Source organism: Scomber scombrus, chromosome 6 (assembly GCF_963691925.1).
Source record: "Scomber scombrus chromosome 6, fScoSco1.1, whole genome shotgun sequence".
In the NCBI taxonomy this organism is placed as follows: Eukaryota; Metazoa; Chordata; class Actinopteri; order Scombriformes; family Scombridae; genus Scomber; species Scomber scombrus.
The window spans coordinates 31279917-31306802 of NC_084975.1; the positions used below are offsets into that span (position 1 = coordinate 31279917).

The 26886-nt window shown below is 39.1% G+C and overlaps 1 protein-coding gene across 3 annotated transcripts; it reads left to right on the forward strand.

Moving 5' to 3' along the window:
- Nucleotides 1–713: 713 nt before the first annotated feature.
- Nucleotides 714–25973, forward strand: cry2 (cryptochrome circadian regulator 2). 3 transcript variants are annotated; one of them, XM_062420763.1, is made up of 13 exons: nucleotides 714–989; nucleotides 6249–6357; nucleotides 10640–10782; nucleotides 14092–14276; nucleotides 14688–14776; nucleotides 15635–15775; nucleotides 15898–16023; nucleotides 16881–17066; nucleotides 17175–17326; nucleotides 17456–17658; nucleotides 20618–20698; nucleotides 20835–21418; nucleotides 23272–25973. In XM_062420763.1, exons 1-12 carry the CDS (start codon nucleotides 832–834, stop codon nucleotides 21398–21400), a joined length of 2139 nt encoding a protein of 712 aa, XP_062276747.1. In that variant the 5' UTR covers nucleotides 714–831; the 3' UTR covers nucleotides 21401–21418; nucleotides 23272–25973. The 3 variants fall into 3 exon arrangements, with proteins under 3 accessions (XP_062276747.1, XP_062276746.1, XP_062276748.1); XM_062420762.1 differs by having other exon boundaries at nucleotides 20835–21406; nucleotides 23258–25973; XM_062420764.1 differs by having other exon boundaries at nucleotides 20835–21406; nucleotides 23261–25973.
- Nucleotides 25974–26886: the final 913 nt, after the last annotated feature.

A 26886-nucleotide genomic window follows, 5' to 3' on the forward strand; every position in this document is an offset into this window, starting at 1 on the left:
TTTCTATAAAAATGCAAACAGAAAAATGTAGGGGAATGTGGTCAAAATGGGTTAAGTACATCATCACACGGAGATCTGACCTGCTTTAATGGACATTGTCATCTCTAGTGGACTAATGCAAAGACTGTGATATAAGAAGGAGGACTAATGAGTATGTGTGACATTGTTTTGTTCAAATGTTCAGTTCAGGCTTAACGCAAATAGAGTCAATACTATATCATTATGTATTTTTGTAAATGTGATGTATGTCTTTTCTGGAAAGTGAATGAGCTCCCTAATAAAAAATAAAATAAACAAAATAAAAAGTAGATCCAGCACGTTTAAGGCATTTTAAATATGAATCTAAATCTGCATTCTATTTTGCATAAATATGCACCATGTGAAAACTGAAATGATGGCCTATATAGATATGTGATCATTTCATGACATAAGAGTCTTGCTTGAATCTTATATCAGCAGTATGACAATGCTCTGAAGCACAAACGTGACACAGCTCTGAAGCACAAACGTGACACAGCTTTTCACCCATAGACTGTATGTTTTCACCACAGCTCTCGGCAATATGCCAATCAACCAATCATAGCTCTTCCGTTTTGTAATTCATGATGACGTTTTACCGTCTGCCCAATCAGAGAAAAGATACAGGGACACTAGCGCGTAACTCTGAGCCCTGTCCACGCCCCCTTCAGTGTTATTCGCCGTTTGACAGCCAGCAAAGTTTCCCGGGAGTCTCCTGAACTCTCACTGTTTTAGCCTTTGAATCTGCATTTTTAGCCTTCATTTCGACCGATTCCTCTGGATTTACTCTAATGATGGAATAAGGGAGTAATCATGGTGGTGAATTCAGTGCACTGGTTTCGCAAATGTCTGCGTTTGCACGATAATCCTGCGTTGCAAGAGGCCCTGACTGGAGCAGACACAGTGCGTTGTGTTTATATCCTGGACCCGTGGTTTGCTGGCGCAGCTAACGTGGGAATCAACCGATGGAGGTTTGTAACTAAACTGTATCTGTGACAAGTTCCTTAAGTGTCTGTTGAACTTAGCGTATTATGTGAACACGATTTATGAGGTCGCCATTTTTATGATTCATTGCCTTGTGACTGTGCAGAGTTTGGTGTTTAGGCTTGGGCCTCCAATCCACGTCGGTTAGCTAGCGTTAGCTTACAGTGGAGAGCTAGACTGCCATGCCAAGCTACGCAGAAGAAACGAATAATTTAATGTTGTCCTTATTTATTGATACGTTATGTATATTTTGAATATCTGTATGGAGTCAGTGCTGTTTACTTCAATGTTCGGCGTAGAAGTGAAGTGTCCAGTAACTGGTGAATGTTGTTGTACTGCGTCGCTGCTCACACACAGCACGTTCACAATATTTACTGACGTAGAAAGTAGGTCATGAGAATAACAAGCTGAGAGCAGCTCCACACACGTTTAACATGTTTATACATTACTCTACTTAGCATAATAATTAGTCTGATATGGTATTTCCACAAAAATGTAATAAAAAATAAATAAACTTACATTTCGCCTTTCTCCCTCATTAAAGGGGCCATAATATGAAAAACTCACTTTTTCACTCCTTGTTTATATTTGGCTCTCTGATGTGCCTACTAACACACTAACTGTCAAATACAACCCATCCGTCAGTTTGGTGTAGGCTGGCTTCAGTAATGTTACTCTTGTGATTCAGATTTGATTCCCCCCCTCTTACTTCACTTGGGGCTTCATTGAAATGGTCCCCTCCCACCCCCTCCATCAATGCATCTGTCTTAGTCTCCTACTCCCATTAAAATGTCCTGAGGTCTGCCATATTTTTCTCACAAAAACGCAGTCTCGCACCCTACAAAATGAAACCAAGCTAAGCTAAGGGTGAACATTTTGCATAGTGAGGGGCTGGACCACTGCTGGCCCACAGATAGCTGCTGAGCAGCTGGCTGTGTGTCTGGAGCCCAGCTGGAGATTCCTGTTCAGGTCTCAGTCTGTTTCTTGTCTTTCATTTCACACAGACAAAATCTTTTAATTTTTCCTGATATAGGAAGTGATTGTTTTTCCATAGAAAAACAATCCCAACAGTGTGTTGGACAGTGATGTCTGTCCCGGAGCTAACAGAGCAGGCTGCTCTCCACTGCTGGAGACATGACGCTAATCATAACAGAGTGGAGCATACAGACTGCTGTGCTGCTTGATCCTTGTGGTATTTTGACCAAATCTTGACAGATATATTTTATTACGACCTCAGGGAATTGAGTTTACTTGTGGGAAAGAGATATAATAGGGCATCTTTTAAAAACACCATCATTTATGAATATGTAAATGTATATTTCATCTCAGAAGTTTAACATCTGGACACAAGATGTCTCCTCCTTCACTGTAAAGTCCCTTCTCAGTGTTTGTGCACTGGAGACTTCATGTTTCCACATCACACTTTTATAAGTTGAATATTGGACCACAGTTAGTTCCAGAGCAGTGAAGTCAGAAATCATGCTTGTAGGCTCGTCCCTTAAAATCAGATGTTCAGTGAGCTCAGAGAAACTTTCCATTCCCAGCAGATAACTATGTAAACAGCTTCTAAACAGCTGCAGGAACAAGAACAAAATCAGGACCTGGTTATTGGGATATTTACACCCTGAACGGGGGGGGGGGGCAGATAGTGAATGCATTCAGTAGTGGTGATAGCTAGTTGAATGGTTAGAGTGGTAGTATGTTGTTTTGACATTTTACTGTTAAAATATTATTTTACCTTATTTTGAGTTTAACATCAAATGAGCTAAAATCAAGAGCAGATGAAAATACAGTTGGCTCAGTTTTGCTTTACAGACAATTTTACTTTATTTTTATTTTTGTAAAGGGCAAGTTCACCCAAATGACAAACACACTTAACCACTAAGGTCTAAATTGATCAGTCTATGCAGATTTTTTGCTTTCAGTTTTGCTTTTCTTTTCTGCGGTCGACACACCTTTCTCTATATCTGCTGTACAGTTACAGTTTGTATTGAAATGTCTTCCAATCAAAAGTCCCAGTCCTAAGGCAAACTATCCACACAAGCCCAGACATGTTTTTGTAAAGACATATTGTTGAATTTTTTCATTGATTGTATTGGAGTGACAGCACAGCTCTCAGAAATGAATGTCTTTTAAACATGGGCAAATAAAAAGCAACTCTGTCTGCATGGCTACATAATGGATTCATGAGAAAAGATGTTTTGTGTGATTTGGTTAACTGGTCGATGATTTCCATCTGTATCAGCACTGTTCTCAGTAAGTTGTTGCATTCATTGTCCACCATACAGATGAAATTAGCTGTATGAGCAGCGAGAGCCTGAGTTAAGGTCCACTTTCAACCACTGACAGTCAGCCAAATCTCTTCAAGCGCAACTTCTACTTTTGATTTTTGACATTTTCTGACTGCAGGTTACAATTCTATCATTGTTGTTGTTAGCAGATAACATGCAGAAAATGTTCACATTAGAAAAGCTCAGAGAATTTTCTTTTCTAAAAAAAAAATGACCCCAAACCCTTTAATCTGAAAGGATTAGTAAAGCCAAACATGTCTTTACTAAAGCACAACATTGTTTAGAGTACACATTTTTTATGTTTTATAGATCAAGCTCTTACTTTTGCTCTCAGAGTGCACCAGAATGATGCATTTGACTTAAAATGACTGAGGTCCAACCACCATAGTCTCTCAAAATTCAGTGGGAAACACTGTAGTTGGTATTGATTAATGGACTAATCATTGCAGCTGTAATGCTCTAGAGACTTGCCGATTACATTTACTCAGCAGGTCACATTGTCTGTGCTGCCTTCTGTCAATGTGCTGTGCTTTTCTTTTATATTTATTGGATGTTTTGTGACTTGACCGGTGAAAAGGTGTCAGTATGGTGCAGTACCGTGAACCACCAAAACATGTAGTCAATCCTTTTATCCATTTTTTAACCCTTACATACTGTTCTTATTCTACCCTCACGGTACGTTTGTCCATTTTGACCCGGTCTAAGAATCCCCTCATATACATGTTTAGAAAGCATCAATAGTCAATCTGACTGATCAATACATATGTGATTAAACCTTCATTCATGTTTCAGAGAGCAGAGAGAGTGTATTTTTTAGCTTTTACATCACTCATTTTTTGGAGAAAAAACAGCTCCTATCACACAATATTTTTTACAGATGTTAAATGTCAAAATGGGTCAAATTTGACCCAAACAGTATGTTAGAGTTTAATAATGATTTGGTCTATACCATTAACAATTTGCTTTTGTCCAACCAGAAGTCTAAGATAAAATAAGATCCTTTATTAACCAGAGGTCTAAACCCCAAAATCTTCAGTTCACTATAATGTAGAACTGGGAAAAGAAATAAAGGTTGAGTTTTTTTCTCTCTCTCTCTCTCTTCTGTGCATTGTGGTATTGACAATGTGTTTTGTGTTCAGGGAATAAGGGAACATTGGAACAGTTTTTAACAGATGTTTGACTGGTAACAGGGAAACAACACAGAGTTCACATCTGTTTGAAATATTGACAACTGGCTCTGATGATATCTGATGATGTCACTCAAACATGTCGCAGTGCTTTACATTCATTTAGCAACAATCTGGTAACTAAACTACATTTCTGTTGTAGTCTAGTGTGTAGTTTGCTGTGTATAAGTGAAAACAACAGTTTGTAGTGGTTGGCTGGAAGGCTGGTAAGTTAGTTTTTGTTCATCAAGGCTGAAGAAAATTGAGATTTGTAACGGTTCTGCAAGTCGAGGGAGTGTTCATGCTTTACAGCAGTGATGTCATGCCTCATTACCATCACTGAATGCTTCTTTTCCTCTAATCTCATCCACATGCTCACTATCTCCATCAATAGTTCCTGGTAGTAAGTTGTGTTTCCTCATGTGTGGGAGAAGCAGGGAGCAGCAGTCTGTTAATGCAAAACACTACCAGCCAATCACTGTCAGGCTTTCACAGATGTCTTTGATTATTGAGAAAGCTGTTATTATATTTCTCAGTTAATTTATAAAATGATTTGGTCTACAATTTAAATTCTTCAGATTAGTGGTTGTGTCCCGCTCACAGTATGATGGAAAAAAACATCAAATCTAATCAATCAATCAAACAAACTTTATTAATACAGCAGCTTTCATACAGGTGATTGACAAGCTGATAATAAGACAGAACAAGTGACAACATAAAGAAAAGGGAGACAAATAAAGAACAAATTAAAAGACAAAAATTGAGACCAATGCAGACAAGAGAAAATAAGAACATTAAACAAGACATTAAAAGACAAAAACAAACAGATAAGGAGATACAACTCTTAGAATAATAATATAAAATAAAGTAGAACAACATTCTAAAACATCGAAACAAATATAATCAAAATAGAAATGCAGCCAATGTTTGGCAGTTTTGCTTGAAAATAATCATCCAAAAGCTTCTGAGTGTCAGACTAGATGCTAGTCACTGATGTTAGGAACTGCTGTACGGTTGCTTTATAAAAGTACAGGTGCTACAATGTGAGTGAACCTGCTGTGTTCAAGCTGCTCATTGTGCAGTTATGATGTAATGTTCAGTACTTCACCCCCAAATCCTGACTCACCTAATCCTGGTCACATTGGCTAAACAAGTAGTGTCCTCCATTCCTCACTGTGTACGTCCTGAGAGGAGACTGTAGAAGAATTAAAGGTAAATAACTCTGTCCCCAACCATAATGGCGGTGTAGTGCCCACTCTCCAATCCCACTCACATTGCATTATTATGCTATTATATTATCATTATATCAGTGGTATAAAATGATCTTCAAATGACAATAATATCGTTTATCGCGATTATTTCTGAGACAATATCAATGTCAACTTTTGTGTATTTGTTTGTACTGTGTAGCATGTTTTACTTTGCTTATCTTCTTTTTATCCTGTGCTCTATTGTATTTATTAGGGCCTGACTCATACTGGATTTTTAGGGCTGATACTACGATGCTGATATTGTGGAATAAGAAAATTTCTGATATTGATATTTTGGCCAACAATCTCATATATACATAAACACACTTTTTCTTTTTTAAACAAATGTGGCTATCAACCACTTGTAATAAAGATATGTAGTATAATGTGTACTATAAACTCTGTGATACTTGCATCAGACACTTGTTTTAGCCTGTCTATGTATACTGTATCCGTCTCTATTAATAAACCATAATAAAGAATAAAATCATTCCTGTCTTCATAATTACATCTGTGCTTTTTTATGTGTGTGGCTGCAGGTTTCTGCTGGAGGCTCTGGAGGACTTGGACAGCAGTTTGAAGAAGCTCAACTCCAGGTTGTTTGTAGTCAGAGGGCAGCCCACCGATGTTTTCCCCAGGCTTATTAAGGTGTGTACTCCTGGCTGCTACCTGTCCACACACACACGAAAAACACACACACACACAAACACACGCTGTTGGTTGGTATTGCTTATTGTTTTTCCCACATGCACATCACATCACACACTACCTGGTGCCGTGCTTATTTAATGAAGGGCTGGCTCGGATACAAAAAGCCTAATCACTTTGCAAAATCTACGTAGACATTTATTGATGACACGTAACATCTCCGGAATGCAAATACATGACGGTACTTCTTCTTTCATGGTGTGCTGGAGTCAGGCAGTAGGCCAGTGCATAGTTGAAGCAGTGCCAGGCTGCAGCTCTGCCAGCAGCTCAGACTCCACTGTTGGTATAGTCCTTTTTTTGTCAGTGCCATGTAACAAGTGCCAAACTACAGCTTTCATTCTACTAATTAAGCTGTTCATTTTAATCATTAACACAGCCACTGTGATTTTTATCATAGTTGGAACTTAACAAGCAAAAGGAAGCAATAAAAAATCTGTCAAAACATGTTGTTGCTAAATATGAACTACTGTATCTCTTATATACAGAAACTAATTTTACTGTGTATACAAAACTCAATTTGAATGTAACTAAAATGAATTAAGTTGTAGATTGTTGTGATTTTTAAATGATCTGCCACCAATGTTAAATACAAGCAGCCATATAAGACCTTTCCTACATGAAAGCCGAATTAGCAAATATCTGAAAATATCTGATCAGAGCAAAAAAGTTGCGTAGGACTGATCAAACTGCAGTTTGATGCACAGCTCTATTTATGTGACAGTTAGGGCTAGGTATCGTTTAAAAAATGACCATACCAGTACCAATCCAAGTACCCTTAAAGTGATACTGATACCAACCGAGTACTGCTTGCTAACTCATATTCACCACGACTTCAACACCACAGACGGTCTCTAGCTGCTGTGGCAGAGGGCCAATCACATGTCACATTAAATCGTAGAACGCTTGCGTTGATTGGCTGTGAGCAAGTCCATACAAATAGTCCTGTTTTCTAGCTCTGGGTAAAAAAAAAAGATGGATTGCAGGTCTGTTTGACTGGAAACATTTCGATACTACTTGGTATGGATTTATTTCAGTCAATACCTTTTTTTAAAGTATCAAGTAAAGATACCCAGCCCTAGTGACAACAATGAATTTGTCCATGGTCTATGGAGGACTAAGCAGTCTTAAAGCCAGTATTTGCATTTTGGCTGGAATTTCAGCTTTTTATCTTCAACATAGACATGTGAGCCTGGCTAGCTGATCATTTTAGCTCTGCTTTGCTCATTTTAGGTTCAAAACAATATAAATGTACTATAGGAATATAAATCTACTATAGGAATATAAATGTACTATAGTCATGGTCCCCAAAAAACTCAAATGTATTTCTACTTTTTTTGCATTTTAAGAAATGATATAGCATAGAAAAGCACTTGACAAGAAACAAAACAAAACAAAAAAAGGCGACTAATACTAACAAATATAATAGTTAAGTAGACCAATACTTTTAATTCAGAAGGTATATTATGCGAGTATACAAACAGGAAACCGTTATATACATACATACAAATGTATTTTTATTTTTGGTGATCCTTTATCTTACTAGGAAACGTGTTTAGCAGAGGAGGCCTGTCCAGGACAGCAGCATGAAAGAATACATCAGGCTCATAAATCAAACACTACTGAAAACCAGGTCACTGTATTAACAAGATGAGAGCAGAGAAATTCATAAAAACGGCTAATAAAGACGATTCATAAAGAATTTACAATAGTCAATGTCATTTCCCTCTGCAGACTCTTTTAGTAGCTGCAGCAGAAAACTTGTGCCTGTATATGTATGTGTCTGTCTTATGTTACATTAGGGCTGTGAAGTGGACTGAGAATCCCTGCAGCCCAGTTGTGAAAAAAAAACCACCTAACATGTTTGTTGTTTTCACTCTTATCTAACAAGCCGTCATGGTGACATCAGATAAATTCCCACTTTGCAGACCGCCACAGTTCTCATGTTCCCGCCACTCTGAGCCATGTTACTAGAACAGCTGCAGACGGTGTTAACATTTTATGAGGAGATTCCTTGTTGAGGGAAGGTTTAGTTCCAGGCAGGGAGGAGCCGTGCTGCTGCTGCTGCTCCTGCTGCTGCTCGCCATCTCTATACAGCAACCCTTGCATAACCATAACACCCTGCTGCTGCTGCTGCTGCTGCTGCTCCATCATTATGTGCTGTGGAGAGCCCAAAGTCTGCAGAAGAAACCACAGGCAGTGAACAACCATACACCACACACTGAAAACTGGCTTTGGCTGGAATAAAACCAAACAAACATTAAAGGGAAAAAAAGGAAAAGAAGTCTAGCTAGAAAACTAGCTGTAAAAGAGGAATGATGTTTTCATGCATGGTCTTTTTTCCTACATCAATATAAATAGATGGATCGAGGAATGAATAAAAAAAACAGAAAAAAACGAATCCACATGCATTGTAGACATTAGAGCTGACCCCTAAACCTGATGATTCACAGCCCCTCCAACCTCATTTTGCCAGCTGCATCATTGTACACAGCAGTCTTAAATAGTTGGCAATTTGTCTTTTATTTGTTTATTTTGGCCTGTTTTACTACGTGGTCTATCCTTTTTTATTCTAGTGTTATTTTCCTCTTCATAACCTGTCACATCTCCTCTTGTTTTTATTATTTTATTCTCTTACTATTTTTTATCTTTATTTTCCTTTTTAATACCCCACCTTACACTTCTGGATTTACTCACTTTATTTTATTTTATTTTATGTTATTTAATATTGATTTATTGTATTTTCTGAATCTCATATCTTTTATTTTATTTTATTTGGCTATTCTGAATTTTTACATTTGCATTACAATTTTTACACACAGTAGATTGTTTTAGTGTTTTTATAGGGCTGGATAGATGCTGGATTTTTGGGCTGATGCCAATGCCTATATTAAGGAGTACAAAAATCAGTATATAGTATAGTAGTATCAGCTGACCGATATATCAGTCGGGCTCTAGTTTTTATTATGTAAAGCACTTTGTGATACATTGCCATGTATAAAAAGTGCTATACAAGTAAAGTTTCATTGATTGATTTATTAAACATAGAACATTCTGACATGGATCAAATCCTAATAGATATTAGGGCTGTGCGATTGACTCTAAATTTCAAATTGTAGATTGTCATTGCTCTAGGCCTAATAGATATATGACAGAAATATCACCAAACCAGTTTTCTGATCAAGTCCTGTATCTAAGGGTGCCTTCACATGTTATTACTTAGTCTGATTCATTTGGTCTTGGTGAAAGCTGTCAATAGAAACTCTGTAATCTGTTATCCTCATCATCTGAGTCCACATGGACTCTGATGCAGTTTATTTAAGTGTGGAACCAAAATGAACCAATCACATGGCTGAGTGATAACAGATGTGTGATTTTAAACTTGAATGCTGCACTACTAGTAGCCTAAATCTATCTGCCCATCATGAACTGTGCAGAAGCAGACTCAGTGGGTAACCATGGTAACTTGTGAACGTGTGGATTTTTTCCTGATTCATCAGAAAGTGAGAAGGAGTTCATACAGAAGTGTGTGTTTCCCACTCTGTGTTTTAGCTGTTCTTCAATAAAAAATCAGCTAACATGGTGATCACACAGTAACTCCCACTGTTATATATCTCAGTTATATTCATCATTGATTAATATGCAGTTTATGATTCATCAGTTGTTTCATGTATACAATTTATCATTTCCTACAGTCCAAGATGATATTTGGAATGTTATCCTGTAATGAACTGGGAGCCAGTGTAAAGATGTAAGGATGCAAGGATGGGGGTGATGTGGTCTCGTTTCTTGGACCTTGTTAATAACCAGGCAGCAGGAAGCGGGAAACCTGAAAAAAGCAGCATATCATCACCTTTGAGAAGCTGAAAGCTCTCAGTTTGGTATTTTTGCTTAAAAAACGACTAAAAATGATTCATTGATTATCAAAACAGCTGCTGATCAACTTATCACCACAGCTGTAGGTACAACATGATCTGTGATGATTTCATGAACAGGACTGGAACTAAAAGACCAAATGAACCAAACAACCTCAGAGCGACCTCTCTGTCCAAACTGTTTCTGTGTCCAAAAACCACAGCTTGATTGGACACATGGAACAAACCGTGACCTAATTCTGTTACTCTGTTAAACCCAAACACCTGAATGATCCATGATGATTTATTTTTTTATCCATCTTCACTTGCACTTGTTTCCTGGCTAACTCAGTCTCTCTGTCTCTCTGCAGGAGTGGAAAGTGACCCGTCTCTCGTTTGAATACGACCCAGAGCCTTACGGGAAGGAGAGGGATGGAGCCATCATCAAGATGGCCCAGGAGTTTGGAGTGGAGACCGTTGTCAGAAACTCACACACCCTCTACAACCTGGATAGGTTCGTAGCACGTGAACACACACACACACACACACACACACACACACACACACACACACACACACACACACACACACACACAAAGTCATACTTACATACACCCAAAGTAATGACCTCAGGGAAGTGGTCTGAAACTCAAATTAAGACAACAGTTACTTGCTGTGTCATTTTTCCAAGGAGGGGACCCTTGAACTTGTCTTTATATTGACCTCTATGAAAAAAATAACCACCTCTCTTGCAACTGTGTGTGCTTCAGGTTGAGCTTTCTGTTACAATTTATTTAGTGCAGACTGCTGTAGGTCAGAGCGTAACTATTTTATCTTGTGCAGTCAGGTGCAGCATTCTGCTAAATTTGATATTTAGCAATTTTACATACACTGTTCTTGATCTTCTTAATGTCTTAATGTAATGTAACACAGGAACTACTTTGAGATGAATGTAGTCTAAAAAACATCAGACTCAGTCAGTCTCATAGAAACGGATACTGGAAGTTGAGGAAGGTCAGCAATGGGTCGGAACACTAGTGCCTGCTTCTTTATCAACTAATTTTAGCTTTTAAATTCAGCTCAAGTAAATGTCTTCATGTTATAAACTGTGGTACATTGATGAATGCTCAAATTAACTAAGAATGAATCTTTAAAAAAATGCTAGTTAAGATAGTTAAAATCCCATTAAATAGAAAAGCTGGTCATCAGACATCTTATTATTAAAACAGCTCTTACAATAGATCATTTTTTAGGTTAGTTTCTAAAGCAGGGGGGCCAGAACCAGCCTGCCAAGGGATCTAATCTGGTCCACTGGATAACTTTGCAAAGTATGAGAATTGCAGAAAAGTCATTCCAATTTTTCTGCTGCTTCATAGGTTTTTTTCCCCCACCCTGACCATATTTCAATTCTTTGAAAAAATACATATTGTGATCAGATTCAAAACATTCATATATTGAAATGTATACAAAATGTAGTCAATCAGCAGCTTCTGTGCAAAATAATCTGAAAAAACTGAGACATAATGTTGAAGTTGCACTCATTTTTCACAGTAAATAGATGGTTTATTACAGTAAAGTTATAATATGTTATGCTATTTATAGGTTATTATGCAGTGGTTTTACTAGTGGGGCCCATTTGAGATCAAATTATTTTTTACCAGCAGTGTAGTTTGGAATGTCGTGTTTCTAGTCAGTACAGTTGAAACACACACACACACACACACACACACACACACACACACTGAGAGCAGTGTCACAGGTTTTGGTTGTTTTGGGAAATCTACAAATACAAACAGCTCGCCAAAATCTGTATTTAGACCCACCCTGGAGCCCTCCGGTGGTCACATAATGCTACTGCAGGTCACACCCCTGGCCATGTGCTGAGACCAGACAGCAGAATGGATCAGAGTGGAGAGGGGAGGAAAGGAGTTTCCCCTGTATACAAGCCTGCCTGTGCCTGTGTGTCTACATTGAGAGCCTTCGGTGGAGCACAGTGTTACAGCACTGCATTATATAATCAATTAGAATATGACTGGCCTGTGTGTGTAATAATACTGTATGTGTGTACGAGGCAGGGGGGAGCTTACCTTTTGTGAGTGATGTTGGTGGTTTTGCACATGTGCTCAGCTTACTGTGCTCATTCATAGTAGTCACAACGAACCGACCAATAGGAGGCTAGCCCTGCTGCAAATCCACCAACCAAGGATCCAGAGCGTCCTCACAGATATAGACAGGTTGTATAAGATAGAAACTATAAATACAGAGCTTCATGTTAGCACTGCTGGTAAACAACTTGAGAAGAAGTCATTTAAGGTGACATATAAATACTAATTCCTCTTGAAGGATTCATGGATGACTTTTAGTAAATAATAGTTTCCTGCTATTTTTGGATGCATTGCAGCAGTTTAAAGGCAGTTCAGTGCACATTCTGAAAAATCCTGTCATCCAAGTTAATGATTTCAAGCAAACAGTTACAACAAACTAACAATAAAATAAAATAAATTTGCTGTTGATATTTTTGCAAGTCATATCTAAATTTAGTGCTCTTGCTTTTATCTGGTGTAACAGACGAGTAGTGTAGACATACTTTAGAGTGTTTAGGTGACATCTTGGCTGCTGAACTGTTAAGCGCGCTAACTCAAATTCACCATGACTTCACCACCACAGACGGGTTGTAGCTGCTGTGGCAGTGGGCCAATCACATGTCACTTTAAATCGAAGAATGCTTACATTGATTGGCTGTGAGCAAATCCGTACAAACAGTCATATTTTCTAGTTCTGGGTGCAAAAAGGATGGATTGTAGGTATTGTTTGACGGGAGACATTTCGATACTACTTGGTATCGATTTTTTTTTTGGTCGATCACGTTGGCTCAGTGGTTAGCACTGTTGTCTCACATCAAGAAGGTCTTTGGTTTAATACCCAGCTGCTATCTGTGTGGGGTTGACATGTGTTTGCATGGGTTTCCTCCAGGTTGCACAATGGCTCCCCACTGCTCCTTAGATACAGAGACTGAATTTCATTGTACAACTGTTAGTGTGACAAATAAAGTACCTTTTATTGAGAACCGATATGCAGCCCTAACGAAAATAGAATAACCCACAATTTTCTCTGGAATAACTTCAGACACTGACTAAAGTAATCGGCATCCATTATTGTTTATTCTATATATAATAAAAATCTGACATTGCTTTTGATTTTTGATTTAACAGAATATTCTAAATAATAAAGCAAATGAAAATGGCATAGACAAAAATGATGGGACTTTTAACCTAAAAAAATGTTGCACAACCTTTAGAGGCAATCACTGCAAACAACCGAATTAGTAGGTAGTTTGGCCATCCATAGATGTTCCATAGGGTTCAGATCATTTGAAATAACACTATAATCCAATAATTTAGAATCTTTTCTGGGGGTACCAACAAATCCGCCCAGGTGATTTTAGAATTTCTTTGTAGAATAAGCCAAAATGTGTCTCTTTTCACACTTTCTTTGCTTTACTCTATGGCTTACCACTTACTGCTTTTAACTTGATCAGTTCTCAGGTGAAATGCAGCATTGTTTCAATGAGCTGTGAGAGTACCAACACATGTGTCCACATCTGTATATGCAGCCAAATGATTATGTTTTTCATTGGTTTAAAGCATTGGAGCATTATTCATGAATATTTAATTGTATATTATTACAGCTTAATTTAGAAATTTCTCTCATGAGATTTAAGATCTTTGAACAGATGTCTGACACTCATTAAAACTTGTTACATCATTTCTGTTATGTATTTTTTTATTTTTTTAACCTTGTATCTTTTCTGTTTTGCTTCCAGGATAATAGAGATGAACAACAACAGTCCTCCGCTCACCTTTAAGCGTTTTCAGACCATCGTGAGCAGACTGGAGTTGCCCAGGAGACCCCTGCCTCCCATCACCCAACAGCAGATGGACAAATGTCACACCAGAATAGCTGACAACCATGACCAGCTATACAGTATACCTTCACTGGAAGAACTAGGTACACTCAACTGTCATTATTACAGTTGTAGAATTTAGTGTAGGACATCTTTAAGACTATGCTGTTAGAGTTACACTCATCTATTCTCTGGGTATTCAGAGGCATGTGATTAGCTTTATTGATTACTGCTATGTTTGATTAGGAAAAAAAGTTAAACTACTGTGTGAAACAACAGTCAATTAAAGCGTCCTTGCTTATTTGTTAGTTAGCATGTAACTCCAAAAGTCCTGAGTCATACTTTACTCACTATACAATTGTTAGTAGTCACATTATCATACCACATCACTAACTGGAGTTTAGCTCGCTATCCCTGAATACAGAGGAGAGCAGTAGGCACTTAGGGTTGGTTTGTAATCATTAGACGATGGCTGCTTTGTGTTTGACCGTGTCTCTGTGTAAATATGTCTACAGGTTTCAGGACACAGGGTTTACCTCCAGCTGTGTGGAGAGGAGGAGAGTCAGAGGCCTTGGACAGACTCAACAAACATCTGGACAAAAAGGTAAACCAGAAGCTCACATAGAAGAAGCTTTCTTTGCAAACATGTTGTCTGTTATGTTGGGGAAGGAATAATATACCATAAATCCTTGAATAAAATACTGATGAAGTTTTGAATAACAGCTGTGAAAAAACAATGTGAACAATTAAAGGCTGTCTGCTCAAAAAGGCCAAGGAAGACCTTGCTGCTCTGAGTTTCACCTCTTAATAGAAATGTTGCTTTTAATCATATTTCCAATCTTTTCTACTTTGCTGTCTTTTTTACCAGTCAAACTTTGACACATCCTGGAGATCTTTCAAACTAAAAGCTGTCAGGAAATTGTTGCACTATATGAACCCCTGGAAGGCTTTTAATGTGAAACATCTGGGCACCAAGTGTTTTTTCATTGACAGAATATATTGATCACAAAGGGGAAGCAACTGAAAATAAGTAAATAAAAGAATAGAGAAACTCAGAACAACGGACTCATGCATTTGACTTGTTCATGATGTCGTATCAAACGACAACGTGTAACATAAGAGGTGTTGCTCATAGTGATGAACCTAAAGAGAATTAACATCTACTCTGTTGCTGTCAGGCTACAACTACACTGTTTTTGGTTCGCTGTCAACACTCATATTGTTGTTAAGAACTCTGAAAGCCACTGTACTGTACTACCTGCCCAGCAGCAAGCAGACAGTTAGCTGTAGACTAGCTGGTGAACATAGTGGAGCATTTAGCAGCTAAAGAGCCAGAGTTGGTAGAGAGCAAAAACAGAGCTAAAAGAGAGAATATTGGCCTTACTTAAAACTAAGAACTATTAAATGTTTGACACTATCCCAGATGACTGCTTGAGTATCCTCACTGTGTCTGTCTTTGTAGGTGTGGGTGGCAAACTTCGAGCACCCTCGGGGCAACACGTGCTCTCTGTACGCCAGTCCTACCGGCCTCAGCCCGTACCTGCGCTTCGGCTGTCTGTCCTGTAGGGTTCTCTACTACAACCTGAGAGAACTCTACATGAAGGTACTGTCAACATCTGTCACTCAACCTCACATATGTCTGCTCAGGCTACACCGATCATTATTAAAACTGGAATATTTTTTATTTACAGTTGCTCTTTCTCTCTTTCTTGCATTCTCTGACAGCTCCGTAAGCGCTGCAGTCCACCTCTGTCCCTGTTCGGCCAGCTGTTATGGAGGGAGTTCTTCTACACCGCCGCCACCAACAACCCAAACTTTGACCGCATGGAAGCAAACCCCATCTGTGTCCAGGTGAGCCGATGCAGCACTCTGTTAAAAAGGAGAGTTCACACTTATATTGTGACAGGGAGTAAACCATCAGTATTAACTTAGTAACTTATCACTCATCACAAGCTTCAACATTGATAGAAATAATGAAATTCAATCTTTTACTGGCTCGCTATCATTGCCAGAGTTCACCACAAACTGCATTTCCCTCTGCAAACGTCATGACTAACAGCAGAGCAACACTTGATTTATTTCAACAGCAGAACACCACAATAACATAACTCACAAGTTTGAATTCAAAGTTGAGAGCTTGAATCCTCAAAAGCAGAAAATCAGTGTTCAAGTTAAACAGTTTAATCATGCACAGACTCCTCTGTGTTCCACATCTGGCAACAGTGTTACAACTAATATATATCTGCTACTACTGCTGTACCTTACTGTTTATACATCCATATATGTATTTATCTGGGGTGGGAGGTAGAGCAGTTGTCCACCAATTGGAAGATTGGTGGTTTGATTCCCGGCTCCTCCAGTCCACATGTGGAGGTGTCCTTGGGCAAGATACTTAACCCCAAATTGCTCCCGATCTATCTATCTATCTAATGAAGTGCAAACTTTATTTATATAGCACTTTTCAAAACAATTTTACAAAGTTCTTTTAATAAAATCCAGTAAAACATAGAAAAAGCTAAATTGATAATTGCGATAAAAGTATAGGAAATTAAAATCATAAAACAACAAATCATACAACGATTAAATCAACAATGAAAAAACATGAATTAGAGATAGAATAGGGAGATAGATAGGAATAAACAGTTGAATCTGAGTTTTGTTGATATTACATATTGACCGTCACCCTAACGCGTGCCGTTCACCTCCAGATCCCGTGGGACCAGAACCCCGAGGCGCTGGCCAAGTGGGCTGAGGGTCGGACCGGTTTCCCCTGGATCGACGCTATCATGACCCAGCTGAGACAGGAGGGCTGGATCCACCACCTGGCCCGACACGCAGTGGCCTGTTTCCTCACCAGGGGAGACCTGTGGATCAGCTGGGAGAGCGGCATGAGGGTAGGACACAGTCTCAAACACACAGAGCTGATGTCTGACATGTGATTAGTGTGAAACAAATGATAGTATACATCAGGCAGTCAGCATTGTGTGTGTGTGTTCCTGTAGGTGTTTGAGGAGCTGCTGCTGGATGCTGATTGGAGTGTAAATGCTGGCAGCTGGATGTGGCTGTCCTGCAGTGCCTTCTTCCAACAGTTCTTCCACTGCTACTGTCCTGTCGGCTTTGGAAAGAGAACTGACCCTTCTGGAGACTACATCAGGTATCTTCTAACTCTGACACCAACCATCATCTCCCATATTAAATCTCTGTTGGCAGCAAACAGGATTAATGTTGATCCAAATGTCTTCTTTTTTTTTTTTCTTCTTTTTTTTGTTCATGTTTCCTGCAGGCGTTACATCCCCATCTTAAAAGACTACCCAAACCGCTACATCTATGAGCCCTGGAATGCACCAGAGGCAATCCAGAAGGCAGCCAACTGTGTGGTGGGAGTGGATTACCCCAAACCAATGATCAACCACGCTGAGGGCAGCAGGCTCAACATTGAGAGGATGAAACAAGTTTACCAGCAACTCTCTCATTACAGAGGACTCAGTAAGTCAACTCACTGCAGGGTACCAGCATTGTGTGTTGGTGGTTTATCACAGTTTGTGTTTCACTTATGGGTTAGTGAACCCTACATGAGTTGTGTATATTGTTTATTAATGGAGTTATTAATGGCTGTCATCATGGCCATGACCTACTCCACTGTAAACAATGGGGGACAAAGCCTTGTTTTGTACAAAAATGCCAGAGTGACACTCTCTCGTTTGAGAAGGAAATTCCCTTTTTGTGGTTTCCCTCAGCGTGTCCTTGCTGAGCTGCACTGAAGGGACAGTAACACAAAAAGAGGATGTTGTCATAACAACACAGATAGTTTCATGGATGCGTGAAAATTGAGTATACAGTAGGTCACCCCGGTTTAAGTAGCGCTCAGAGTGCCACACACAAAATGGAGACATTTATTTCAAGGATATATTACATGGCCTGTGTGGACAGCTGTATTGATTCAGATAGAATCAGCTGGACTACATCTGTTCTGCCAGATGTGCACAAGCAAACATCTGGAAAACATGACTTAAACAGAGCGTTATAAGAGCTACAGATCAGCTTTACAATGCTTTTTTTTGCACTGAACAAGCACTGTTCATTTAATCGGCCGTCTGTTACGGTGTAATCTGCTTTCTCTTCTCTTTCTTCTACTCTCTCTTATGATTTTTTTTATAAAATCATGAAGAGATTTGTTGGCAAAAAAGAAATGATTGATAAGAATGTTGAATATAAAATAAAAAGTTGCAATTGGAAGTGCGTGACTGTGATAATAGATTCTTTTTATTTTTTAAAGTCAATAAAGACTAGGGATGTCCGATAAAGTCCGATAATATCGGCCCTCCGATATTTACTTAAAAATGTAATATCGGGGATTATCGGTATCGGGTATTATAACCAATGTTTGTTCTGTAGGCTTCAGCATTTCCGAGCCTGCATAAACGCAGCATGGGACGTTTACCGGCGCGCGCTTGATGACGTATGACAACAACAACACGCTAGACTCGTGGGTCGCTAAACGTGGCTAACCATGGCTAACAAATTCATAGCGTCCACCGCCATGTACACAAACACACAATCAATCAATCAATCAATCAATCAATCTTTATTTGTATAGCGCCAAATCACAACAAAGTTATCTCAAGGCACTTTACACATAGAGCAGGTTCTAAACCGAACTCTTCAGGTTTTAATTTTAAAGAGACCCAACATTCCCACATGAGCAGCATTTAGCGACAATGGCAAGAAAAAACTCCCTTTTAACAGGAAGAAACCTAAGACAGAACCAGGCTCAAAGTGGGCGGCCATCTGCCTCGACCGGTTGGGGTAGAGGGGAGAGAGAGGAAGAATAGGAGAGAGACAGAAACACATAGAAAGTAAACATTGAAGCTAGAAGGTCCGGGACTGGAATCTGTCATCCGGACGTCTACAGGCCCAGATTACCTGTGAGACGAGAAAGCACAGACAACTCCGGGGAAGAAGTGTAGGTTACTGAATGCATTAATAGTACATGAATGTTATTGGATATAGATGGATGGATAGAGAGAGAGAGAGAGAGGAGGAGAAAGGAGCTCAGTGCATCATGGAGGTAGGAGTCCCCCGGCAGTCTAAGCCTATAGCAGCATAAACTAGGAGCTTGCTAACTATAAGCTTTATCAAAAAGGAAAGTTTTAAGCCTACTCTTAAAAGTAGAGAGGGTGTCTGCCCTCCGGACCGAATCTGGGAGATGGTTCCACAGGAGAGGAGCCTGATAACTGAAGGCTCTGCCTCCCATTCTACTTTTAGAGATACTAGGTACCACAAGTAGGCCTGCGTTCTGGGAGCGCAGTGTTCTGGTAGGTACATAAGGTACTATGAGCTCTTTAAGATATGATGGAGCCTGACCAGTAAGAGCTTTAAAAGTGAGGAGAAGGATTTTAAATTCTATTCTTGATTTAACAGGAAGTCGATGCAGTGAAGCTAAAATAGGAGTAATGTGATCTCTCTTTCTAGTTTTTGTCAGAACGCGTGCAGCTGCATTCTGGACCAGTTGGAGAGTCTTTAGAGATTTATTAGGACAGTCTGATAATAATGAATTACAATAATCCAGCCTTGAAGTAACAAATGCAGGGATTAGTTTTTCAGCATCATTTTGAGACAGAATATGTCTGATTTTTGAAATGTTACGCAGATGAAAATAGGCAGACCTTGAAATTTGTTTTATGTGGGAATTAAAGGACAGATCCTGGTCAAATATAACTCCTAGGTTCCTTACAGTAGTACTGGAGGCCAAAGTAATGCCATCCAGAGTAGTTACAGAAACGAGGTGTACCTCCTCGTTGTCATTTTCTCTGTTATGTTTTCGGCGAGTCGCCTCTGTGACGTCACCATCAGAGTCTGGTGGGTCCTATCTGGGTCCTATCTGGGTCTTATCTGGGTCCTATCTGGGTCCTATCTGGGTCCTACTCTGCTGGAGACACAACAGCTGAGAGGACCGAGTGAAAGGACATTCCTATAAAAGGTCCCGCCTCCAGAAACGGGGCTTATGTCTGTGGTTTGGAACTATTTCCAAGTGTGTCCTACAGATAGTACATTTGCAATTTACAATTACAATTAGCATAATAAATATGGCAGTGCCATATTAGCACTTTTTTCCATAACTTAAGTTGAAGTTGTTCTCTTGTTTTGCACAGACAGTGTTTACATTTGGAAAGCCATGTTGCATTTATGTTTGCATCCAGTGGGGCATCACAGTAAAATTAGGCATAATGTGTTAATTCAACAATAGGAGATATGTTATGTTGTTACCTAACAGTTTTGGTGTAACCTGCATATATCGGTATCTGGTGATATATGTATCGGAACAAGTTGGACAATATCGGATATCGGCAGAAAAGTCAATATCGAGCATCCCTAATAAAGACCTTTCTATAGACACACACAGTGCTGGTTAAATTACTTTACTGTGTGTGTGTGTGTGTGTCAGGTCTACTTGCATCAGTACCAACGATCCAGGAGGAAGCAGAGCCACCAATGACTGATGAGTCCCAGACTAGCAGTGGACCTGGTAGGAGAAAAATATACAAAAGATTCCCATTCCCATTCTCATTAAGGATGAATGAAATTTCATGATAATGAATACCCAGGTTCGTGTGTCAAACTGTACAAAATTTGTATTTATAATTTGTTTCATCTTTTCTCAGACTCTCCTTGCAAAGATGCTGCAGACAGTGAAGATATTGGCTGCTCTACAGCTCCTGATTCATCCACAGTCTGTGCATCCTCCAACACTGCCCCACATCCAGGTCTGGAGGAGGCAGCAAGCAGTCACACACCCCAAACAGCCTGCATCTCCTCAGGCTCACACACACAGCACCCTGCGGCTATAACCTCTACGTCTGTAGCAGCTCCTCCCTCCCCAGCCTTGACACCAGCCCAGAGCCCTCTGTCAAGATCCAAGCCCTCCTCCCCTTCCTCCTCATGTCCCACCATGTCTTCCTCCTCCAGTCCAGCCACGAGCCTGACTCAGACATGTCTGGGGCCGAGGAGGAAAAGCTTCACCCGTAAGGCACGACGAAGCCAGAGGCAGCGAGGGCGACAGAGCTGCACTTCAGCTGCCAGGGAAGGAGAGAGGAGAGCCGAGGAGGAGGAGAGGGAGGAAGCAGGAGGGGAGGAGAGAATGGAGGAGAGAATGGAGGAGGGCATTGAGCAAGATGAAGAAAGGATGGAGGAGGAGACTTGTGGATACTTGGCAAGACATCAGCAGTGATAAGAGGTATGATATACAGTAGTTTGATGAAAAGTATATAGAAAGAGGCATGATTGTTACTTATGGCAATATTGCCTGATGTTTGAACATGACTGCAGATATAAATATGTCACAGCCCGGGTAATAAGTTCATATTACAGGCTAAGCTGCAGTGCTTTTGGAACAGCATGGTGTTAAAAGGAAAAATGCAGCATTTTGGGAACTGTCCTTATTTTCTCTGAGATTAGAAGATACCAGTCTCATGTCTGTGTTCAGTACAGAACTGGAATCAGCATTTAAGCTGTTTTACTCTGGAGGCAGTGTTAAACAGCTAGCCTGGCTCTCTCCAAAGTGAAAAATCTGCCTACCATTAAACAAAGCTCACTAACATGTAATAGCTTTTTTGGTTAAGCATATAAAAAGAAGTGTGCTATAAAAAAGAAAACTTTCAATAAGCAAAGTTTGGCCAGAAAAATACTTTAGAAAAAAATTGAGCTGAGCTACTGTTTGCCAATAAATAATATACAGGTAACACGTTAGCAAGCAGTACATACACATTTAGAATACCTTGTTGGATTCATTTTTCCCACTGTTGACCAACTGCCAACAGTCTTGACAGGACTATCCTTTGAGAGAACTGGAGGGTTCAACATGGAGAAGGCTATCATATTAGCTGTACCACGTCACCTCATTTTATATAAACCTGCTTTGATATAACCTCCTCAAAAGACATGAGGCAGGTCAGCTGTTGGACAAAGATGTCTCTTGAATAATTTGCGTTAACATGTTATTGTCTGAATAGCAGCCAAGCTAGCTTATTTGCTAACCTTTTCTTTCATAAAACAGTTTAAAAAGCTAGTTAGCTGACATATTTTCTTACAGACTAAAACAGTTTAAAAAGCTAGTTAGCTGACATATTTTCTTACAGACTAAAACAGTTTAAAAAGCTAGTTAACTGACATATTTTCTTACAGACTAAAACAGTTTAAAAAGCTAGTTAGCTGACATATTTTCTTACAGACTAAAACAGTTTAAAACGCTAGCCAGCTGCGAATTTTCTTACAGACTAAAACAGTTTAAAAAGCTAGTTAGCTGACATATTTTCTTACAGACTAAAACAATTTAAAAAGCTAGCCAGCTGACATATTTTTTAATAACTAAAACAGTTCAAAAAAACAGCTAGCTGACATATTGTCTTAATAACAAACAGTTCAAAAAGCTTTCTTGCTCATATTTGTAATTGGAAAGCACAATTTTAAATCTTTTAAAAAATGTTATCTTTTTGAACTTTTAATCGAAACAGGTAAAAAGCTGCTAGCTTGTTAAACATTTTTAAAAATCGAACCAGTTAAAAAAGTTAGCTTGCTGACTGACAGTTTGCCAGCTATCTTAGCCACAGTGGCTGGCTAATGCTAGCATGTTTCCACGCATTAATCTGGATCCCACTGCTTGCTAGTGCTTGTTGCCTTCATTGCTTTGTTGGGTTAGGTTTAGGCATGAGGAGTGAGATGGGTTAGGGTAAGAATATCATAGTATGCCCATAAGAGAAAGAGTAGGGGGTGTGTGTTTTTCTTGTAAAAAAAAAAAAAGCAGTGGGATCCATAATAACACTGTTTCTGCATAGCTGTCCAGCTATATTATCTAGCCAACTAACTAAGGAGACTGCCACTGTGTCACCAAGCTTCTAGCACCATCTATTTTACATGGATGTTAACAGGCAATAAGTCGCCTCTCCAGCAAATAACTGACTATAGTTCCTAAACTCTAAAGTATCACAATAAAGGAAGTTCACACACTGTATCAGACACATGGGAGCACACAGTTCCAGTACCTTCATAGTGTCTAAAACAGTGTTTTCTGCTTTGGTTTGTCTTTCAGAAGGAGTTGGAGAGAACGCTTTTCTAACATCCGTCCCGGACTACTAGACACATAAAGGAACAGAGTTCTGGATATGTGGACAACATAAATATATATAGAAGCATGTATACAACACATGTGGAAGCAGTACAAAAGCCTTTTACTCACATTTACTCAAATCAGAAAAATTGGGAAATAGACAGGCATTATAAAAGTAATTCAATTCAAATAAATTAACCAGTCTGACATTTTATCACAGAAGCAGTCCAGAGAGACTAAATGATTCAAAACCATCTTCATTTTTGAAAATATTTAAGACGAGTAATGAGTAATTCTCTCATGTACCGTTCCACCTCTGAGGCACACACACACACATACACACAGCTAATAAAGAGCAGCAAAATACACTGTAGCTCTTACACACCATACCCACATTGAATCCATACAGCATAGTGTGGCTGTTAGCAGTAGCACGTCTCTGGTTGTCCTCCTGCTTCTACGACTATGGCATCCATAGAAACAAGGTACTACAGGAGCCTTAACGTCACCTGCCAAAACACACAGTCCTGTCTCCACACACAGACTCTCGCTGTCATCTGTCGCTCTTTGTTCCAGGAAAGGGAACTCTTCAGAAAGTCCTTTGATAAAGCAGTGTATTTTGACTTTTTGCAGTAATGATTTTGTATACCTGTGGTTTCTGACTTTGGATATGTTTTGGGTGACAACAGAATAGAGTGACGGCATAAACCAACTCAGTGTGGACCCTGATCAGGCCAAAAACTGACTTGCACTACTAGAGCTTTAGACAGATTAACTTACCTTCAGAGAACTGTATTAAACTTCATTTTATGGTGTAGCTCCTTTCAATGTACAGCTTTAGGAGGCACTCATTTATATCCAGATGGGTGAATGCTCTTGTTTATGACTTCTGAAAAAAAAAAAAAAAGGAAGTGGAGGGTTTTTCTGTCCTTGTGACCCTGATGTTTTTGTTAGACGTTCTCCTGATTTAACCAAGTTACAACATAAAAGAACACTATGAACGAAACTGTACATGTTAATATGTAAATTCCCAATTTGAATGTTTTTGGAAATGATCTGATATTTTTGCTAGCAGCAAGGATAATAATAATTGGAACATTTCTATAGTCCAAACCCCTGTCTGTTTGAGGATCACACATCTATGAAGGTATAGCCATTTACTAATGGAAACAATGTCATGAGGAGGCCAAGAACAGCTTTTATCTGAGCATTTTCACATATGTGTTTGTATGTGAACATATATGAGAGAAATTGATTTAGATACTGGGGGGGATGAAGAAAAGTCCAAGAGACTGAAATTTTTGCATTTGCCATATTTTTTCTGTGGCAATTAAAAATGCTGCTTTTGTGGAATGAATGTAGAGAAAAAACTGGCGTGTTGTTCTCCCCATATATTTATCAGAGTATATAAAATATGTAAAACCATAACCTGTCTGTTTTACTAATGGTCTGATAGAGGTGGTGAGGAGGGGCGTTTCACAAAAGGCTTCTTTTTCTTTCTGGATGTTTCTTACCAAAGGCAGCCACTAGAGGGCAGTAGATACAGCAAAAACTATTAAGTTGGTAAGTTTGTTGGAAATATTCCACTTTAATAAAACTCTAAACTCTGCCTTTTATTTTCTCAATTCACAGACAAATATTTTTTTTTCTGTTAGATGTAATTTAAAAAAAATAAAATAAAATTGAAATAAGCACATTATTATTTCTTAGTCAAAGATGACATCTTCAGTGTCCAACCAACAGTACAAAAAACAAAGGCATTCAGTTTACTATCATATAAAAGAGAAAAGCTGGAACCAGTAACTTTTCAGAGGCACTATTACCTGAGAAATTACCTGAACAATTATTTAATTGTTAAAAAACAAAATAGTTGCAGATGAATTTTCTGTTGGCATCATTATTCCATGACGTCATTTCAGAAGTTTACCAATGAATTTAACGATTGCTGTTACATAAATTCAAAGAAAACTGTCTTAATTCAACAATATTTATTTACTTTATTAAACCAATAGTCAGAAACATTAGCTGGCAGCGGATTATAGTGATTTCATACTTTTGGAATACAAGAAGTTGCTTGAATTCCTATTAAGGTTCCAAACATGAATCAAACCAGCAAGGTCCGATTATTCCTGGAATAAACACATATTTTACTTTGAAAGTTTTCTAGTAGAATTCAGATCAAAGGGTTGTTATCACTGAGGCAGTTTCATCCTCTCAACTTTTGTTTTAACCTCAACTTTTGACTCGCTTCAAACCAAAAGTAGACGCTAAGAAACAACAGAAATCAGATTTTTATAGCCTGGTTTTGTGAAACCCCCTGAGTGTGGATGGGTCGGAGTTTCCCAGGAGAGGGATGATAGATTGTTATGAGACAAACTTCACAGCCTGAGCAGGTGTCATACTGTTAGTGGTCAAGACGAGTGGGAACTATGAAGTGTGCATCCTCAAAGGTAAAACTACAAACCGGTTCATGAAATCTGAGAGGAGCTACTCCTCAGTCAAAGCTCACAGTTCCCACTTACCCTGAACACAACACAACGCTTGTATTTTGCTGTACATTCCAACTAACCAGTGTAATGCTCTGCAGGGCTGGAGGTCTGTCTAAGGACTGTGGGCTACATGGCTATTTATTTGTTTTGTATTGTACAAAAAGAGTTTATTTTCATTAAAATTGCTGATGGAATTGTGATTGACAGAGTTCATGGTGTGCTTTGTGTTTGTGCTACGTTACCATGTCCATAACTTATAGAGATTCAGTTAATGAGATGTTGGAAGTACTGTATGTTTCTTGTGTATGTAGGATACCCCAACATAAGAACCTCCATCACCCACCCCTGATTTGATCTGTGCATGAGCGCAAGCATGGATCACACATGTAAGCTACACATTCTCAAAAACACACTCAAAGCTATAGCATCTGTTCCTGGTGAGTGGGTTTCTCCCACTTTTTTCATGTTATTGCATGTTGGCTTTCCTCAAAGTGTAAAACTTAAATTTTATCGATATAAGGCCAAATCACAACTTAAGTTATCTTCATGCACTTTTCACATCGAAAAGTATATAAAGAAGTCTTAAAAAATAATAATCATTTAATGGCTTCTACTATAAAAAATTACAGGACAGGCCTCTATTGAGCATCAGAAGTCTGAGTTAGTCATATCAAGGAAGGTGGTGGAAGTATAGTAACAAAAAGACTGGTACTAAAAACACTGTAACGTGGAAACACAGAAGACTTGATTTGACTCATTTGGACGACTGAAGCTTCATATTAGCTTCAGATAAACTTTTTTTTTTTAAAGATTTTTTTGGCACAGACGCCTTTATTTAACAGTGGACAGACAGGAAACAGGAGAGAGAGGGAGGTTTGACATGCAGCAAAGGACCTCCGGCCGTGATTCGAACCGGGGTCATCTGCGTATATGGCATGCGCTCTTACTACTCCACCTGCGCGCCCTTCAGATCAACTTTTAAATACATTTTTACACAGAAAGTGGACTCACATCCAGGGGAGGAGCTGACTACTTCATTAGGGATAGTTAAGACCAACTGACCTTTGGTGGCAGTCTGGTGTTCTGAGGTCTGACAGGGTCAAACCAACTTCAGTGACACTC